Source organism: Gymnodraco acuticeps, unplaced genomic scaffold, assembly GCF_902827175.1.
Source record: "Gymnodraco acuticeps unplaced genomic scaffold, fGymAcu1.1, whole genome shotgun sequence".
NCBI lineage: Eukaryota > Metazoa > Chordata > Actinopteri > Perciformes > Bathydraconidae > Gymnodraco > Gymnodraco acuticeps.
The window spans coordinates 54966-76124 of NW_022990276.1; the positions used below are offsets into that span (position 1 = coordinate 54966).

The 21159-nt window shown below is 40.3% G+C and overlaps 1 protein-coding gene across 4 annotated transcripts in view; it reads left to right on the forward strand.

Moving 5' to 3' along the window:
• Positions 1-4156: 4156 nt before the first annotated feature.
• The window catches only part of pex5 (peroxisomal biogenesis factor 5), a 29032-nt gene continuing 12029 nt past the window's right edge, over positions 4157-21159 (forward strand). Inside the window, exons 1-10 of one of the 4 annotated variants that reach the window (XM_034221642.1) lie at positions 4157-4388; positions 9401-9545; positions 12181-12219; positions 12362-12479; positions 14505-14651; positions 14842-14926; positions 17123-17213; positions 17417-17539; positions 19393-19506; positions 20406-20489. In XM_034221642.1, the coding sequence (XP_034077533.1) occupies positions 4234-4388; positions 9401-9545; positions 12181-12219; positions 12362-12479; positions 14505-14651; positions 14842-14926; positions 17123-17213; positions 17417-17539; positions 19393-19506; positions 20406-20489 (1101 nt within the window). In that variant the 5' untranslated portion in view covers positions 4157-4233. Of the gene's footprint in view, positions 4389-6517; positions 6662-9400; positions 9546-12180; positions 12220-12361; positions 12480-14504; positions 14652-14841; positions 14927-17122; positions 17214-17416; positions 17540-19392; positions 19507-20405; positions 20490-21159 lie in introns of those variants that run through there. The other 3 variants (XM_034221639.1, XM_034221641.1, XM_034221640.1) reach the window with 3 other exon arrangements.

Sequence of the window (21159 nt, forward strand, 5' to 3'; positions counted from 1 at the left end):
CATGAGAGAGCTTTCTTTTTAAAGCAGGAACTGAAACAATGCACATAACAGTATTTAAAAAGTAAGGTCATATAACCTGGAAGAATCACATAGTTTAAGGTACAATGTGTTCAGTTTGTATTAATTATAATTGACTTAATTATACTTGAGTATTTCAATTTGATGCTATACTTAATACTTCTACTTCACTACATTTCGGAGGCAAATATCGTACTTTTTTACCACTCGACATTTATGTAACACTTATAGTTACTAGTAACTTTTTACATATATCAAAAACACAACCTCTGTTCCTTACTTATTACTTGCTTTCCCTCAACCTATCCTAAGGGAGTGCATGTACGTAGACACGTTAGTTAGCTGCTATAGGCTTAGACTGTCGGGGGACACCTTACCAGTGGCGGTCCTAGACCAATTTGACTGGGGGGGCCACTGGGGGGCCAGTTATTTTCTGAGGGGGGCACAATAAATGCAGGACGAAAAAGAGAACTAGACAGTATGAAGTAATTGCGCATAAGAAAACAATGCAATACAGTTATTGGTATTTGTTTCAGTACACTTATTTATTTCAGATATATCTTATAGTTATTACTGTTAGCTTCAGCTTAAGTTGTAGTACAATTTTTGCACTAACACCATATCATATTTATATAAAAATAAAGGCAATGAACAGTTACATCTCTACTTTACATCTACAATTACACGGATACAATAGTTTAACTCACCTTCAATTATCGTGGTAGTCTCTCGAAACGTAGGTTTCAATCAGTCTTTCTTGGATGCAACAGCCTCTGATGATCCGAGATGAAAAGTGTTTGTTTTTCGCGCGCTTCAGCCGGACAGTGAAAGTGAGTGCACCGCTCTAATGGGTCCTGAGTGCACCGCTCTAATGGGTCCGACTAGAATGACGAATAACGTTAGTTCCGCCTATTCCGTCATTCAATAAATCGTGTAATAAATCATTAATTATTTATTTTTTCCACTATTCATTTTTAGGGGGGCCACAGGGGGGTCGGATGTCAGTGTTATGGGGCCCCCCCCCCCTAGAACCGCCCATGCACCTTACTTCTTCCTTCTGTCTGTCTGTACCTGTGTACTCTCATGTTCCGAATAACCCAGCTTCCCCCAAATCTCTTTTTGATGTCTATCTACGCCGGGATCCTGAGTCGAGGCTGATCCTGTTGCTGCGGTCCTGTGTCCTGGATCCTCTATCATGTGTCCTGGATCCTGGATCCTGAGTCCTGGATCCTAAATCCTCGATCCTTAGTCCTGGATCCTTAGTCCTGAGTCCTAGATCCTGTGTCCTGGATCCTCTATCCTGAGTTCTGGATTTGAGTCCTGGACTTCGAGTCGTGGCTGAACCTGTCTCTGCGGTCCTGCCTGACTCTCACCATACTACTTCCCTGATGGCTCCCACAGGACTGTTGACATCCTCGTGGATTCATCTTCTTATTACAGACACATGCATTTCCCAACATTTGGTCTACCTACGCTGTAAAATGTATTATCTCTTCGATTTACATATTGCACGTCTGTCCGTCCTGGGAGAGGGATCCTTCCTCTGTTGCTCTCCCTGAGGTTTCTCCAATTTTTCCCTTTAAACTGTGGGGTTTCTCTGGAAGTTTTTTCTTGTACGATGTGAAGGTCTAAGGATAGAGGGTGTCATATTGTCATACTGATATTCTGTACACACTGTGAAGCAGGCCCGGACTGGCCATCGGGAGGACCGGGAGGTTTCCCGATGGCCTGGTCTGCTAAGTGGCCAGCTGGCCTGAGGAATCTTTTTTTTATGTATGTATTGTGAACGCAACGCTGCGCAAATGTGGATCTGACTCTGCCTCACAGAGGCTGTCTACATGATGTGGCCTGCCGACATGGCCACTTTCATACAGATCATACACTAATGCCCTCGATTGGTCTCTGTGTCATTCAAGCTCGGGAGGGTGTATGTGTGGCGCTAGCGAGCGAGAGAGAGAGCGCGCGCACCGGTTACGTGTAGTGTTGTTATTAGCATCTGGTGCTAGCTAGCTGCGCTAATGGATATAAGGAGCTGTTTCAACAACAAGGTGGAGGAGAGTCCTCTGCTGTCAGACTGAGAGACTGATAACTACAGCTCAGGTGAGGTAAAGGACTATTTAGGAGTGCTTAGATAGTTAACTTTGTCTAAGTTATCTCTGTGGGTCTCAAACGGTTTGGTCACCATTTATGTAAACACATATTTCCATTTGAGGGGGGAGTGAGATTAGTGAAATATGCATGAATAATACAAAAACAAATGTTAACTAGGTGAAAAAAGGTAAGATAAACTTTTAAAACTTGTTGAGAGCTAAAAACTAGTCTTTGCTGCTGCCTCAAAGAGGAGCAGGGGGAGAGGAGGGAGACAGGAGAGGCTGATTCAGGAGCACAGACACACTCACAACTATAAATTAACCAAAAATAAATAAAATAAACAAGTTTCAATGTTTTTTCATATTGGATATGGTATGTTATTGGTTATGGCCATGTTCTTAGGATTTTATGATTATTTAAATGTATACAGTTCTGTTTCATATGGGTGTAGTCTCTTTATTTCAAAAGTGCACCAGATTGATGCATTTAACTCCAACATTTAACAAACAAATCTTACCGGGGGAGCATGCCCCCAGACCCCCCTATAGGATTTGAGGTCCACCCCCACTTAAAATATGTTCACATGAACAGGTTCCTAAATAGATTTTCACATTTTTTTAAATAGTGACCCATGTCCATATGTTTATTTTTGGGTAGTAGATTTAAACTATAGGGCTATCACTATGGGCAGCAACGCTGTAAATATTGACAAATAAATCCAGCAAAATGGCACAAAAAAAAACTGGTAGTGGCCTGGCTGGGTGTATAATTCCCGGCCTGACTTATTGTCCCAGTCCGGCCCTGCTGTGAAGTCCACTGAGACAAATGTAACATTTGTGATATTGGGCTATATAAATAAACATTGATTGATTGATGTTATTCCTAAATTATAGGATGCTGTACTGCACTACTAATCTGCCATTTTGCAATAGAAAGCCTACTTTTAACACATAAGAACATTTGGATGTCACTTACATATATTATGGCAAAACGTATGACATTGGTGTTATGTATTGAAGTATATTTGAGTGATGTGACGTTCGCCAACGATCCGATTCTTTCGAACGGCTCTTTGGTAAGAACGAAGGGAACCGAGTCCTACTTGGTGAGAGCCGTTCTTTTTATCGTTGGTTCACTGCCTGCCATAAATCCACTCGCCTATACAGGAACTTGCTTTTCTGAATGCAAATTAGTCGTAGATGATGGCATAACGCATGCTGCTTGAGTAGTAGTTTGGCTGGCTGAGAGATGTAGCAAGTTATACATTTTTCTGTGAGTAAAAGTAGATTTCTGGCAATACAGTCAATCATTATCCTGATGATTGTTTCCCAGATAAACCTAGTAACCTCGCCCCTTTAAAAAAAAAAACCCGGCTCTTTTGAACGGCTCTCGGAAAGGAACGGAGCCATGAGGTCCGGCTCACTTCAAAGAGCCGTAATTCCCTACTCAAGTATTGATTTTAGGGTACTTTTGCTTTCCTTATTTTATGCTTGTATACTTCTGTTCCACTTCATGTTATAAGCCAATGTTGTACTTTTTACTCCACTACATTTATCTAACAAAACGAGTTACTATTTACTTTACAGATTCAGATTAGTGGCTGAAAAAACATATAAATAAACTATGATATACAATTATAGGTTAAGATATTTAGCAGTAGTATAAGTAGGTAATTTAAATTAGCTCCGCCTTTACCATCTGTGATTTACACATTAATGCATCAATAATCATAATCCAGTAATGTATATGATTCTGAATTGAGCTTCAACGCACAATATGTACTTACTTTTGTACTTTTAATTAAGTAATATTTTCGATGCATGACTTTTACTTATAACTTAGTATTTTTACACTGTAGTATTTCTACTTTTACTTAAGTACAAGCAGTACTTCTTCCATCACTGCTTCATGGGGTGTTTTTGCACCTGGCAACTGGACTTTGATCTCCTGCGCAATATTTATTTTACGTAAATCATTTACGTTCTCTTTTGTCTTTTCATAGTTCCAATGCTCTCAACTCCCTGAGTCTTATTACGTAAGCCTGTTCGAGAATACCAAACCAACCGTTACGTTCCTACGTTACGACACTCTCAAAGCGATCGGTGAAGGGTTTGTGGGTCATGGATGAGGAAGGTAAATAAAGGAGAAGCGCTGATATTCCACACGGTTACCGGGAGCTTTCACGCTGAGGCACCTGTCTTTTTGATACGGTTGGTGGAGGACACACCGGAGAGGAGGGAGTGTCGGTTCGGCTCCAGCAGCAGCAGAAGCTGTCGGCGGTAAGATGAACATCACGCTGCCCTTCTGTAGACGCCTCTCTCCGGCTATACACAGCAGGAATGATCTCTGCACTGGCCCTTCAGGAGCTAGCTTCACCATTAGCTTAACGCTAGCTACATTCGCTATTGTTAGAAGACAAAACCGATTTTTTTATTATTGAAATAGGCTTTGTTTGATTTCCTATTTAATAGACAGCATGTTGGCTACGTTATAGCATATTTTATAATGAACGTTTCCGAAGCTAATTTAGCTGTTTCTGACTGGAGCTCAGTTAGCATCGTGCTAAACAATGCTATCAGTGTACAGGTAACTGCTCTGACACAAGACAGGTAAAAAGCACCTTAATACAAGATTCAAGATATTATATTAACATGTTTACAGTATAACAGGCAGTTGCACTGTACAGGGACATTCTTACGTTCAGCTCTCCACATATTAAGAAACTATGCTAACAAAACAAACAAGATTAAAAACAGAATCAGGAATCTTTTTTTAGTCCCACAGCGGGGACATTTATAGCATATAAGAACATTTTAAGATATAACATACATTACATATATAATTCCTTAATACTGACATTGAATTTATTTCATGTGTCCACCTTATGTGTGGATTTGCAGAACACACCTTCTGTCCCTGTTAATGCAGCAGGTAGGACATGAGCACACATACAGGAATGTATCTTTTTTGTCCTTAATATACTTACACAGGTAAAGAAAGTGATATAAGTAATACTCAGCTATCACTCTAGCAGTAACACAGTTTAAGAATACGTTATTATTACAAGTGCAAGCTCTACAAACTTTACTTAAAGTTTCAAAACAAATTATCAGCAAGTACCAGAGGTAAAAGTATTCTCTTTGCAGTACGCCCCATTTCAGATTCATATATATGATATAACTGGAGTTTAATTATGAATGGATGTGGACATAACTATGATGTGGGGCTTATTTGGATTACTTGATATTCTGCTGACAGTTAACTTCTAATATATATACATGTATTAGTTGACTCTATATGTTGTCTTTACAACCTAAATCTGCAAAGTCATCAAAGTTATTAAACACAAGCTGAACAAGAGTCAAATTAAACATTAACATAGATTTTTCTTTATAAATCATAGACTGTTTTAATGTTTAATTGACAGCACTGTAACTTTTATCCATGTATTTTTTCTTTTAATGTTTATTTTATTAGCTTTTCTTTTTAATGACTGATTTTAAATGCCATTTTCTTAATCTCTTTCATTTTTTGTAAAGCACTTTGAATTGCCTTGTGTTGAAAAGTGCTATATAAATAAACTTGCCTTGCCTTGCCTTGTTACTGTGAACTGTAAGCAGGAGAAATGCATATTGAATGACTACATTAAAAGGTCGCTTTATACAAGTACATGTGTGGGTATGTGCAGTCTATGCATGTATATGTACTCAGTATACACAGCGGTTTAGGTTCAGATTTAACAGTTAGAATATGTTCATGTTACAAACAACTGTGTATTTTTTGGGTAAAATAGATCATATATAGCGTCATTTCAGTGATGTTAACTTTTCAGGAGGTACGCCCTGCTGGAAGAAGGTTTTGTGTCTGGTTGTTTTTCTGTTTTCTGTAGAGTCTAACAGAGGGAAGATGTTAAAACAATGTAGTGTGAAGCGTCTGCGCTCACGTTTCCTGCCTGTTTCCTGACTCTAGAGGGGAATAAATCCTGAACAGAGCGCAGGTTCGCAGTCCTGATTTTCCACAGCAGTCTGTCAATGTTCTATCTGGTGGCTAATCCAAACCAGACAGTGGTGCATGTAACACTGTGAGTGAGCAAGTAAACAAGTGTCACCCTGTCCTACAGTATCAGTGATGGTGTATTAATATCTGTGCCTGATCCTCTTACTTTGACCCTAATCATCGCAGCAGCTTTTTCAATCAGTGGGAATAATTAGTTGTTAAGCCTGGACAATAGGAGTGAAAGGAGTGGACTCTTGTTCGTTAAGTGAACACTGCTAGAGTTGAGTGGAGGACAGGGAGTTACATTTTCTGTTACTGACAGTTCATTATGGAAGTTGTTACCATTACGTATTCCTCCAGGGGGGGATAGAGAAGTTGAGTAGGCCGTCATGTTCGACAGTTTGTCAGCTGTTCATCCGTGATGTAGGTCAGTCAGTGAGTTGAGCTGCAAGTTTCCTCTTGGACCTCATTATGTTATTTTCAGGCTTTGCATGACGGAGCTGAACTGCGTCAGAAGGATTTTACTATCCTAATTGTTTTGATTTTGGACAATCAGGTGAGTGATCATTAGATAAATTAGGTCCTGATTGAACTTAGTATTAATATCATATTGTCGACCACGTCTGGTTGTCGTTTAAATGACCATACAGATACCAAAATGTTACGGTTAGTTGTTTAGTACCTTATTAATTATAGACCATTTTTCTCCTGCAAAACCCTTTATTATAAAACAAATGTAGTCTCAACAAAAGTCGACAAGAACTTGTCCAAATAGAAACCTCGAAATGTGGAACATATTTAATGTAGGTATTTGGAAATATCTCCTTCATTAAATTCAACTTCATTAGAATTTGCAAGTATCTTTCAGTTTTTGACTTGTCAGATTTTGTTCTTATTGTTATTGTGAATTGTAGAAATGTGGTATTTTAATGTCTTTTATGCAGATCCTAGTGGTTGGTATTGCAGTAATGGGTTATGGGGATCCTGAGAAAAGTATAAAATAAGAAGCTTTTGGATATTCGTGCTATGCACATATGGTTCTCTACCAAAGAAGTATTTGGGTTCAATACCCAGACCTGTATGAAAGTATAGTCTTGGAATATATCTACACGAGACAAGTGATATCGTTTTAAAATGTCGTCTTGTTGTTATTGCAAAGGCTGCAATGCAGTTTAAAGCCCTCTGAAGTTACTGCAGAGTGATACATGAAGTGAATGTCTGTGCCTGCCGGGCCATCACATCCACATTATTCACGGTTCACCCTCAGCCAGGAAATGACACGGAAAACAGCAGATGGAGCTTCAGTTTGTCGATGTGACAGAGACTATCTGTGCAGCGTGGACACGTTCGACACAACACTGAATCCTCAATGAACTCTGGATGTCTGTTATCGTGTATTTCGTTTTTGACTCACACATTTTCTAAGATAACAAAACAACACTTGACAGGTTAATTTTACACATGAGTTATTCTATGCCCCTTTGCAGGATGCTTCGTTTTGGTTTTGCATAATGTGTCGTACTGGGCCTCAGCTGCTGTCATCTTCCTTCGGGAATCAGACCTATGACTGTGCAGTTTTAGAGCTGTCTAATCTAGTTGTGGATTACCGGAAGATTTATTGCCAACTATTTTATAATCAATTAATTGATAAAGGCAAATCAAGTTTTATCTTTTGAAAAACATTAAAGGTGTCATATAATGACATAATGCAAAAAAACACACAGTGTCAAATAACATTAAATACATTAAACAGTCATTAACCTGTTAAGCTGTCTCAGGGCTTCTTAACATTTAACAACCTATTAATGTGTCGTACCCACTTAACGGGAAGAAACTCAGCTAACTGACGATACGAACCATTTTTACCGAAACAAAACACAAGTCTCACAAGAAGCGTCTAAATGAGCCCTGAGCGAAAAAATGCTAACGCACTTAGCACAGAACTCACGGTATAAATACTTATACTTCTCGGATCTACACAAACAAGACATCAGCTAGCAAGCTGAGATTCCACAGATTCTAGGGGTATAAGTATCATCACTGAGCGATCAAAACTCGCGGCAGGGGAAGCAAACCCAGACATCACACAACGTAGCTTTACGGAGGAAAAACTGAAAATATGTCTTACCTTTTGCTGTTTCTAATCAAAAGTTGTGTTCAATGGCATCAAAACGATAAAAACGCTGCTGAAGGTTAATCCAATGTGTCTGTGTCACTTTGAATGATTACTGATAATCCATCTTCATATTTATGTCAATAACGGAGATTTCATATTAGCTGCTACGAGACTGTATGAGAGCTTCCCGATCTGGGCAATCTGGCTGTGCAGCACTCATTCACCAATGGGTAATGTTTAGATGGATTTTAAGAACTTCCCCTCGATTCTATTGGTTCTGACGGTTAGAAAGAGGTGTCAATCATCAAAATCGAACAAGGGGGGCCAGAGATAGGTCAAATGACCCCAGAAGTGTTTTTTTTTTTGCTAAACCTAAAAAGGTCAAATGTCACTTGTTTTGCATCAATCTTGATACAGGGTACTTATTATGTTATAGTTTGGATTCCTAAAGCTTTTAGTCTCCGATCCCATCATTCAAGGGTGGTTTTCACTATAAGTCATGTTTTGGACGGACACTATAATTAAACATGTTTTACTATGTTCAATCTGAATTTACTTTCAAATAAAAACATCTATATTGATTCTGACTTTTCTACATCCAACTCCCAGATGTAACCTTGCTTTGAGAACAAAGATTATTAATTTAACCCTTTTAGAAGTGAGGATAGAGTCATTTGTTCTGGGCATGTCATTTTCAAGCCTGAGGCCTGAAAAACAGGCTCGGGGGCTAACAGGTTAAAATGCCAACAGAATACAATTTAATAGTAGCTAAAATAGCATATCACTGCTATGAAATACAAGAAGACATTTTACAGTGTTAGATGTGGATATAGTTTATAATTTATAGTATTTTAGTGTCTTAAATATGGATATTTCATGCTTTTCTCTATTTATTCTCATATAAAAAAATTGGCAAAACAAGGCATTTGAAGGACATCACCTTGGAAACTGCAAAGAATATTTTCCCACTGTTTTCTGACATTCTGTGTAGACCAAATGTTTAACAATGACAATAATCGTTAGTTCACCCCTATGCAGTTTACCTTTTGGATTTAAATGGATTAACACGCATCTAATTATGTGCTTCACTTTGACTGAGAAGAGTCCAATTAAAACAAACGATGATTCCTTTAACTTCCTGCTCACTGACGGTATTTGATCGTCTTTTCCCCGTCTCAGTTCTCAGGGTTTGCCTCGTGCTTGTGTTGCCATGGCGATGCGGGAGTTGGTGGAGGCCGAGTGTGGGGGAGCCAATCCCCTCATGAAGCTGACCGGTCACATGACCACGGAGGGGGGAGCATGGCGGCACCGCTCAACACCTACAGTGAGTAACTAATACATTTCATTTTCATTGGTTCCGTTCATGGTATGCACAACTCAAGGTTTAACAATTATTTACAAAACATGTCTCTATAAACACACCGTACCCGGAAATAATCTTATATTACCCGCCCCTTTCTCAAAAAGAATCGTGGGGAAATAAGAGAAACACAAAAACGTACAAAAAAATACTTAGTTCCCACTTGACAGTTAACGAAAATAAACAAAACACAACAACAACAACAACAACAACAAAACATCACATGTACATGACTATTAGTATTTAAAAAAATCTGCAACACAGTGGAGCTACTGTTGTGTTTTGGTTTCAATGCATTCATAAGCAGTCTGAAAGTGTTATTTGAGCCTGCTTGTATTTACCTTATTTATTAAAATATCTATATAGACTGCAGAAATGTCAGTGCTATCGGGAAACATACATGGCATGTTTGGAAACACCTTTTGCTGGAATAAATAATACATGACTAATGTAACGGGCTGCTTTTAGATTTCATAAATACGTTATTTTTCATGAATAAATTGCAGAAAATGCAGTTTTTAGCCTCTCAAAAATGTGGATTTCCTGTTCTGTTTTAAACTGACAAAACAAACATTTAAAGACATCACCTTCAACTCTTACTTTTTCTGAAATGTTTTATACTATTTACTTATGTATTTATTATAGCATTGATACCAACGGCACATACTTTAGTGTTATCATGAAGTTGCTGCTTAACAATGGCTTCCGCTTGAGAAACGTCTGCAATCTCGTGTTATCACTTTTCTAAAACATTTCCAATTTAGCAAAAGACCACTGTATTTTTATGATCAAATAGTTTACACAAGAGACGAGCATGACCATAAGACTAGACAAGCTACATCAGGCCATCTACTGGCACCTAAACCCAGGACACATCTCCTGAAATCTTCTGTGTCTTATAGAGCTATAAAGGAATGGAACTCATTGCCAAACTACCTTGCTGAAATAGAGTCCAGAGCCTCTTTCAAGAAGAGATTGAAGGGCCATCTACTAATGACCATGTACCCTTGTGAGCTGTGAACCCTAATTTAATTTGATCTCATGCTTTGTACTGGTGGGTGTCTTGTGCACTCATCCTTGGCTGAGATTGATATTGAAAGTGGATGAGATTGTTGATGATGTTGGAAATTGTTGATGATGTTGTTAATGATGTCTTGAATGTTGTTGTTTTGTTTTAAGTGTCGGACCCCAGGAAGAGTAGCTTTTGTCAAGAGCAAAAGCTAATGGGGATCCTTAATAAACATAAACGGACATGGCATGTGTCGCAATATCCCTAGATGGAATAAATATGTTATGACTAAGTAACGGGTTGCTTTATATTAGGGACGCTCCGGTCGCCAATTTTGGGGCCGATCGCCGGAATCAGTGTCGGCCGATGCCGACCGAGTGGGCGGGGCCTATGGGGATCTTCCATTTAAATTGATGTTTAAAACTCAGTTAATGCTCATTCACTGGCGCTTCCACAAACAACAACCAACATTTACATTCATGAAGTACATTATTCAAGTTTACATTAACTTTGGATATACGGGAGAAATTAGCGGAAGCGCCCTCTCTCTCTCTTTTCCTCTCTCCCTCTCCCTCTCTCTCCCCCTCTCTCTCTCTCCTGGCAGCCTGTCAGTATCTCATGCAGCTCACTGATCCAGTAATGAGTGACCCGACAGTGAAGAATAAATATATGTATAACTAGTTTAGTTCCAAAGGTAGATAAAATGGCTAAGTGTGTTCGGTCTAACTCTTACGGCCCGTCCACACAGCGGCGTGCGTTGAAGCTTCCAACGCTTCTGCCCATTCACTTTGAATGGGGTGACGTCGCTTTTAGCCGAACGGCATTTTGGGAAGCGACGTGGAGCGTTGCTGGCGTTGCTCGCCTCAAAAGTTGAGCAATGTTCAACTTTTGACGCCTCGACGGAGGCGTCAGCCAATCGAATCATATGCCAGTACAAGCTCTAGCCAATCAAACTGCGTGCTTGTGTGTCTGGGGCGGGAGATTCATGTGATTGGTTGTTGGTCGAGTGTCAGACACGCCCGCCGGCAAGCGTCAACGCACGCCGCTGTGTGGACGGGCCGTTAGTGTGTGTCGCTCCGCTCACCGGTCCGTCACAGCGGGCGGAGCTGCAGGATTTCTGCTTCACACACGTTGCATTCCGCTATTTTACTGTCTTTTTCGGACACCTTGAAATACTGCCAGACCGGTGAAGCTGCAATAATTTGTTAATGGACAGAAAAATAATTGCCAACTATTTTGATAATCGATAATCATTCAAGCTATTTTTTTTAGCTTCTGAAAAAGGGACTTTCCCTTTGTCTTATATCATATTACACTGAGTATCTTTAGATTTTGAACTTACAAAACATTTACTTAACAAAAACTATCTTCTGATATCAATCGACTGTTTATGTATAACAGCATTGATAAAGTTGATCTTTCTGTATTAATACAATGACAATAAATATATTCTAGCCTACTCTAGGTCAAACAGCTGAATCTATCATCCTCATCTCCTACATTGTGCTCTTCATATTTCAGTGTTTTCATGAAATTGCTTCTTGAAAATAACATGTTTTTATAACAAATGTTCTCCTTTTTGTTTCTCAGATGCCTCCCTCTTCTATTGAAATTGCAACTGAGGAAGAGGTCAGCACTTATTCACATTTTCACATTCAACACTGTACAATAATAACAGAAGCATTTCAGCCGCGTAGCCCTGAGAATGCTGGGGGCAAATGTCCTGATATAGTCTCTGAAAAGCAGAATTTATTTTATGTTTGTGCTGCAGCTGGTGAATGAGTTCCTCCAGGCGCCCCCTCGCCCCCCTCACACATTTGACATGGGTCAGCTGTTGGAGGAAATGCAGCAGATTGACCAGCAGAGCTACAGGCAAGCTCCACAAAGAGGTACACTTCATTACTTCAGTATTTTAAGCCAGTTTTTAGGTATTTTCTCCAGCATTTGTATGGGTCAGGCTTAAAGGTCTCCTATTATAGTATTTTTAGGCATATATTATAGGTCTCAGACATATACAAATATATAACAAACATGTCTATGAAGTGTTTTGCTCAAAATACCAAACAGATCACACATTCTAGCCATGCCTCATATCCCTCTGTTTCACCTCGATCGAGAAGTGGTGATTCTGGGTCCGTAGCTTTAAAAAAAAAAAAAAAGACTCTCTCCAGTGCAGGTTAGCTCTGAGTGTTAGCGATGCTAATGTAAACAGAGACCATATTACGTCCAAAACACGTCGCACATTGTTTCTGATAGCGAGGTTTCTGATTGGGCCGTGGGTCCACATTTCAGATATCACGTCATATCAGACACAAATCTGGATCAGCTCCGTTGTTCCCCCGTTTTTAGAGATTTGGGTACGGAGGAAAAGAGAGGGTTTTATTTTCTGACATTTTGTGAGTTCCCTGACACACCGGGGACACATGTTAATGTAGAAGAGACATCAACATGTGTCCCCTCTTCTTCATGTCTCTTCTACATCAACATGTGTCCCCTCTTCTTCATGTCTCTTCTACATCAACATGTGTCCCCTCTTCTTCATGTCTCTTCTACATCAACATGTGTCCCCTCTTCTCCATGTCTCTTCTACATCAACATGTGTCCCCTCTTCTTCATGTCTCTTCTACATCAACATGTGTCCCCTCTTCTTCATGTCTCTTCTTCATCAACATGTGTCCTCTCTTCTTCATGTCTCTTCTACATCACCATGTGTCCCCTCTTCTTCATGTCTCTTCTACATCAACATGTGTCCCCCTCTTCTTCATGTCTCTTCTACATCAACATGTGTCCCCCTCTTCTTCATGTCTCTTCTACATCAACATGTGTCCCCTCTTCTTCATGTCTCTTCTACATCAACATGTGTCCCCTCTTCTTCGTGTCTCTTCTACATCAACATGTGTCCCCTCTTCTTCATGTCTCTTCTACATCAACATGTGTCCCCTCTTCTTCATGTCTCTTCTACATCAACATGTGTCCCCTCTTCTTCATGTCTCTTCTTCATCAACATGTGTCCCCTCTTCTTCGTGTCTCTTCTACATCAACATGTGTCCCCTCTTCTTCATGTCTCTTCTACATCAACATGTGTCCCCTCTTCTCCATGTCTCTTCTACATCAACATGTGTCCCCTCTTCTTCATGTCTCTTCTACATCAACATGTGTCCCCTCTTCTTCATGTCTCTTCTACATCAACATGTGTCCCCTCTTCTTCATGTCTCTTCTACATCAACATGTGTCCCCTCTTCTTCATGTCTCTTCTACATCAACATGTGTCCCCCTCTTCTTCATGTCTCTTCTACATCAACATGTGTCCCCTCTTCTTCATGTCTCTTCTACATCAACATGTGTCCCCTCTTCTCCATGTCTCCTCTACATCAACATGTGTCCCCTCTTCTTCATGTCTCTTCTAACATCAACATGTGTCCCCTCTTCTTCATGTCTCTTCTACATCAACATGTGTCCCCTCTGTGGAAAGAGACTCTGAAAGTTTCAGGAACAAAGATTCTCTCTCTTTTTGATCCATTTCTATAAAAACCTGTCTGAAAATGAGCTGATCAGATTTTGGCCACTTTATGATGTCATAACGATGTGTTGTCTTGTGTAACCATTAGCCAATCACCAACCAAGGTGCCCCCCCCCCCCACCTTATCACCTGAATCTCCTCCTAGAGCACCATTGAGGTCTTTGTAACCAAATCTCTCTCAGAGAGGCGTGGGGAGGGGCTCCTTGTTTTCATCTAAAGTAACAGACAGGGTAATACTGCAATGGTCTGTTTGGTGTTTCAGCCAATCAGAGACATGTTCTGGATATATCTGAGACCTGTAATATATTGATGAAAAACAGTATAATAGGAGACCTTTAAGTCTTTGCACGAACAGTTTCCTGTGTTTTAAGCACCGCATTCCTCCACATCACAGCTCCAGATGTGGCAGCGTTGGCGCTCTCCGGTGATTGGACGGCTGAGTTCCTCTCCGGTCCGGACTCCGCCTCCGCACCGGGGCTCGTGGCTCTCGGGGAAGCGGCAGAAGCTGATTGGACGAAAGAGTTTATCGCTGAGGCTGCAGGTTTGCTCCCCCTTATGTTTCACTCTTTGAACACGCTTTGCTTCACGAGCCCTTCATCTTTTCTGTAATCATCATCAGTCTGTCATCACTGACATCAGAGGAAACTAGCTATGGATAAATCCTTTTATTTTTTGCATAGTGTGTGCTTTTCACAATGTGCTCACCCTTTTTCTCCCTCTCCCCGCTTCAGATCCTGGTCGCTGGGCGGAGGAATATCTGGAGCAGTCGGAGGAGAAGCTTTGGCTCGGAGATCTGGGAGACAAGGAGAGCGAATGGTGAGAAACGGGGATGAGGGACTTGAGTGTTGATCGATTGCAAAGGAGAATTGGCTTATATTATTAGCTATTTAAGGTACATTCTAATACAAAGAGCACCATATACAAGACAACAAGAGAATAGTAGAGTAGGGCTGCTCAATTCATCGTATTTTAATCGCGATTACGATTATGGATAGCAACGATTACGAAAACAACGTTTTTTTTAAATAATAATTTTTTTTTTTTTTTTGGGTTTTTCAGTTGAATTATTACTTAAAGTTCAGGGTAATCAACTGTTAAAAACATACTGTTCAAATTGTTTTCCTCCATTAAATGGATGTTGTCAAAGTCAATGAATAATCGCATTTAACAATCGCAATTACAATTATTGACCCAAATAATCGAGATTATGATTTTTGCCATAATCGAGCAGTAGAAGGTGAACAATGCATTTCTGAGCATGGATTAAGTTCCTGTAACTTTTAACCATGTCTGTTCTGACACATCTAATCATCAACACAGTGCACTGACCTCATAAGGACTAGCTTGTACGACCTGCAGCCTGATTGTATTTGTTCCAGTCTTCTTGTAGAACAATACAGATATTCTAGGATTACTATATGACAACATTTTCCATTGTGGTTTGAAAATAAATGACAAAGCCTGGGAATAGGGGTAATATTGAGAGAAAACATCTGAATTTGCAGACTTAACTTTGTGAACTCACATGGGAAAAAACTTGAATATTCTCATTTATGTCAAACATTTGCAAGAGAAAAATCAGAAATCTCCTGAGATTAAAAAACACATTTTAATAGAGAATAAAAGGGCTAACGTTTTTTTTTATTAAGTCACCACATTACTTCGCTTTGCAAGGTTGGAATAAACAACAGCGTTTCCGCCAGGGGGGCGTCTTGCCGTCATTTGACGTCCAAAAAAATAAATAATTCGAGAGAAGATCGAGAGTTTTTATCGCTTGAAATGACGAAAAGGAAAAAGGACATCCCTCTGCTGGAGGGGCAAAGGAGTCTGGTGGGATTCTTTTCGCCACCAGCAAAGCGTGTTCCTGTGACGGAAAGTGTACTGCCGGCGAGCCTTGACGGGGGGGGTGCTAGTAGAGCACAAGTGTGAACTGCGAGCGCCGGAGCCTCGCAGCGGCGAAACTGAGGCTCCGTATTAGGGCTGCACGATTTTGGGAAGAAATTGAATTGCAATTTTCTGACAGATATTGCGATTCGATTTGCTAAATTAGTTTTTAAGCGACCCAACAAAAGTTTATTGTAAAATGCGGCCATATCTCCGGCTAGGAAGGTCGTACCAACGTGCTCCCGTCTCTAGCACCCCGCAGCCCGAGCTACGAGTGAAAGAAGTAAACTTACATGAAACTTCCGTTGGGTTGCTTTTAAAGTCAAGCTTCAGTTTCAGACTCACCCTGTAATAGAAACATGTGATGGAGCATTACTAACCTGACTCAGATGGTTAGTTTCACCAAGCCATCTAGGAAAGCTCCATTGGAAGCCATTTGGAAAGGGCAGGCACTTTCAAAAGCACTTGGCAGGTGATTGGATCAATTTGTCTATCACCTTCTATCATGGGCCCCTTCTGATTGGTTAACAATGGCTGGTACATGTGGAGCACAGCACTTCTGATCGGTGTGGATGACTGACACACAAGAAGAACAAAGAAAAGTTTTAAAAAATGGCAGGCTTTGCGATTTGATAATCGCATCATTTGATAATCGCGATTTCGATTTAAAATCGATTAATCGTTCAGCCCTACTCCGTGGTAAACTGTGGTAACATGAAGAGCCGTTTAGGAGCCGAAAGAACCGGCTCTTCTTAGTGAGCCGAGCCAAATGATCCGGCTCACTAAAAAGAGCCGGAACTCCCATCACTAATACGTAAAGAGATAGAATCTATAACTTAAGGGGCGACTCAATTCGGGGTGGACGCCCTCTCAGCCCTGGTCTGGCGGAAACACTGAAACCCACACTTTCCCACATCTTTTTGTTCTTGTGTCCTTCACTTTAACCAGACAGTATTCTAGCGTCTTCACTCTTAAATGTATGACTTTTATCTCGAAAATGGTGATCTTGTTTTTGGAATATTAGCCCCACTCTGTATTTTATTATTCACCTACATAGGCACTTACACACAGTCATGTTTAACTCCTTCCTCACAGTTTAACATACATTTGTTTTTGATAATGTGACAGGACGAAGGAGTATCAGCCGGGGGAGGATCTGAGGCAAACAGCCAATGAGCTCGTCGCAAAGGTCGACGACCCAAAGTTACAAAACTCTGAGGTGAGCGTCGTGTTCACGTCACTCACTGGACTCTTTAAATCCTCTATCACCATATCTATTCTCTTTTTCTGTAACACTTCTACAGAGTAGTTCCTAAGAAGCACATGCTAAGTTTCATTGTAGTTGTAAAGAAGCAAAGAAGCACATCAGTATGGATCTGATAATGGTAAAATGCCTTTTTTGTTGTCCTTTTTGTTGTGTAGTTCCTGCGTTTCATTAGGCAGATTGGAGAGGGCAGTGTGACAGTGGAGAACATGACAGACAAACAGCTGAGAGATAGAGCTCAGGCGGAGGAGGCTCAGAGCTGGGCCTCCCACCTCAACCAGGTACGAGGAGCAGAGGTGGGGGGGGGACTCATTCAACTCTGGGGAGGCTCTCTGCTTCACTTTTACACAGTTTAATCAGAAAAGTACACACATCCTTTACTCAAGTAGAAGTACAGATACTCGTGTCTGACTAAACTTCTTTACTCAAGTCAAAGTAAAGAGGCTTTGACTTCAGTAAAAAAGTACAGGTATTTGTAAATGTAACGCATATCAGACATGTAACAGTGAATACAGCAAATTAGGGTGAAGTGTCTTGCCCAAGGACACAAAGTTATGGGTACTTTTTACTTAAGTACATTTCAAAGCCCATACTTCTTTACTTTTACTTGAGTAAAGAAGTTTAGTCAGTACTTCTACTTTCACCAGAGTATTTTTAAACACGAGTATCTGTGCTTCTACTTGAGTAAAGGATGTGTGTACTTTTGCCATCTCTGGTGCTTTCTTAGACAAACTCAATTTCCCAACCGTAGGTCCAGATGTTTCAAAAGAACTTGATTCACCATTAACCTTAGACGAGATCACCCTCGCTATAAATAACATGCAAGATAAATAAGAACGGTGAGGAACATTTAAGACGACTTTATTGTCATTGCACAAAGAACAACGACATGCAGTTGAGGAACATGATTGAGCAAGTAACCAGCCTGTTTTGAAAACGTAAGAAGTAGAAAGTACAGGTATTTGTGTTAAAAAATTTACTGTACTGAAACCAGAACGATGTACTTAAGTACAGTAACGAAGTATTTGTACTCCACTACTTCCCACCTCTGAGTATAAGTGATGTGACTCATCAGAGGAACATTTTCCACCGATGTAACCAAAAGCAACCGCTGTAATATGAAGCTGCACAGCTCTGCAGATGGAAATTATTCAGCAAAAAGAGAACTACCCTTCTTGAGTTTTTAGCTTTTTAATGTGAACAATGTGTCCTCAGTTTAACTCGCGGTTTTAAATAATTACTTTGACTTCATTCAACTCAGGCTGATGCCAGAAAACTGCTTTATTTAACTAGACTCTCCCCCTAAAATCCAAAGAAGTCTCTTTCTGCCAGTTCGATATGAAAGACATACGTATACGTTGCAGTGCATCAAAAGGAGGACATAATGAATCCACGTCGTGAGATAATAAATCACAATTTCGCCTATTAAATCTAAATATTGACTTACTGTACCCTCGTTTATTTTACTGTGTTGATTTAGTTAATCGAAATGTTGACCCATAATTCACACATTTGACATTTGTTTTATAAAAAATGCCGCATTATAAGCCTGTTAAATATGAGTTTTCCACATAAGGAGCAGATTTGCAGCTTGAGCTTCAATGGAGTTGAGAAAAAAAAAAAATCTAAATTCTGTTTTTTTTATAGGGTATTTAAAACCACAAAGGCTTATACACTGGTGAAAGAAAAACAAAGCTACAGTACTGAATACTAACTGAGAGCAGTGGTAACAGACACTGTGTACTGGAAAATAGACTCACATGTTTGACCGTTAACTCGCTTAAGATCTTAAGATTTTACTTATTTGATATACAGCAATCTCAAATGTAATCCTGGCAGCAACGGGCGTCCTTATCACACTACATGTGTAGCTCTCAGCCCTGTTAATGATGAATATATGCTCACCATTGTAATTTCACTCTGACTCTGACATGTCCCTCTCCCATGTTTTTGGACCTGCCTTCAAACTCTCGGCTTGTCATTTCCTCAATTAACAACCTCCATTCATCTACTCCTTAATCCTTAAACTACCTGAAATGACTCCTAATCCGCCTACCCCTCCAAAAAAAAAACCTCCTCGAAACATCGCCCCATTTCCCTCTCCCCTCCCCTCCCCTCCTCCCTACCTCCATAGTTCCTGACGGAGACGGGGGGAGGGAGTCTCCCCCTGCAGCCTCCAGAGAGGGAGGAGAAGATTGAGAAAGTTAAAGCTAAACAAGCTCGGAAGTGGGCAAAGGTCGTCAGGCAGGTAGGACCCCTGAGGTCGATAGGTTTTATTAAGTCATAGCTGCAGATATTGCTATATTTAAGCTACTAGAGCTACGATAGAGTAAGATACACTCAGCAGTTACTATTTTGTAGCAGTTGTGTAATATTAAAGGTCCCTTATCATCCTCTTTTTCATCAATATATTATAGGTCTCAGATATATCCAGAACCTGTCTCCGATTGGCTGAAACACCAAACAGATCATTGCAGCATTACCCATAATCCCCTCTGTTTCAGCCCTGTTTCCAAAGTGCTGATTCTCTGTCTGTGACTTTAGATGAAAATAAGGAGCCCCTCCCCACGCCCCTCTGAGAGAGATTTGGTTACAAAGAACTCAATGGTGCTCTAGGAGGAGATTTAGGTGATAAGGGGGGGGGGGTTACCTTGGTTGCTGATTGGCTAATGGTTACACAAGACAACACATCGTTATGACATCATAAAGTGGCCAAAATCTGATCAGCTCATTTTCAGACAGGTTTTTATAGAAATGGATCAAAAAGAGAGAGAATCTTTGTTCCTGAAACCTTCAGTTGATGTAGAAGAGACATGAAAAAGTGGATTTTGCATAGTAGTTGACCTTTAAGTCATAGCTACAGATATTGCTATATTTAAGCTGTGCTACTAGAGCTAGCATAGAGTAAGATACACTCAGCAGTTATATTTGTTGTAGCTGTAATATTAAAATAATGAGAAGTTAATTTGGAAGAACTGTAATAGAGTTTGAGCTTTTTCTGTGTTTGTTCTTTCATCTCCTTTCCATTCCCTTCCCTCTATATATTCCCTGTTTTTAATATCTCCATTATTGGCTCTATTAACATTTGTATAGCCAGAATGTGCCGACTCGTGTTTACGTCTCTCATCGCTCTGTTCTGCTGCTCAGGTTTCACACGACTCGGCTGAAGCTTGGGTCGATGAGTTTGCTACTTCAGGGCCGGACTTCCAGCAAGCTAAAGCTGCAGTGGAGGTGAGACGAGAATAAAAGACCACTTAAAGGTCTCCTATTATGCTTTATTTAGGCATATATTATGGGTCTCGGATATATAAAAATCTATAAAAACATGTCTATGATGTGTTTTGCTCAAAATACCAAACAGATCATGTATTTTAGACAACCACTCCTATCCCTCTGTGTTTGCTGAAGTGCTGATTCAGGGTCCTTAGCTTGAAAAGAAAAGAAAAGGGGGCGGAGCTTGTGTTTTTTTACACATGTACTCTCTCCAGTACAGGTTAGCTCTGAGTGTTAGCGATGCTTGCGAATGTAAACAAAGACCATATTACGTCCAAAACACGTCGGGCATTGTTTCTGATAGTGCCGTGGGTCCATATTTCCGATATTACGTCATATCGGACGCAAATCTGCGTTATATCGAGCCCGATTGTCGATTTCAAATGATTTAATGTAATTGTTTGCCTGTCTGGCCATCGTAATCGGGCTCTTTGAAGATCCAAAAATCCACGGTTTTCTTACATTTCTGATCGGATTGGCAAAAACGTCAGAATTTGCATTGACCGCCATTCAAATGACAGCGTTGTTTTCCCCCAAAAGTGGGCAGGGCCGTAATTTTCGCCCGGAAGTGACGTAGGTGTTACTCTCATCTATAAGTGCAGTCCAAAGTGCTTCACAGTAGACATCT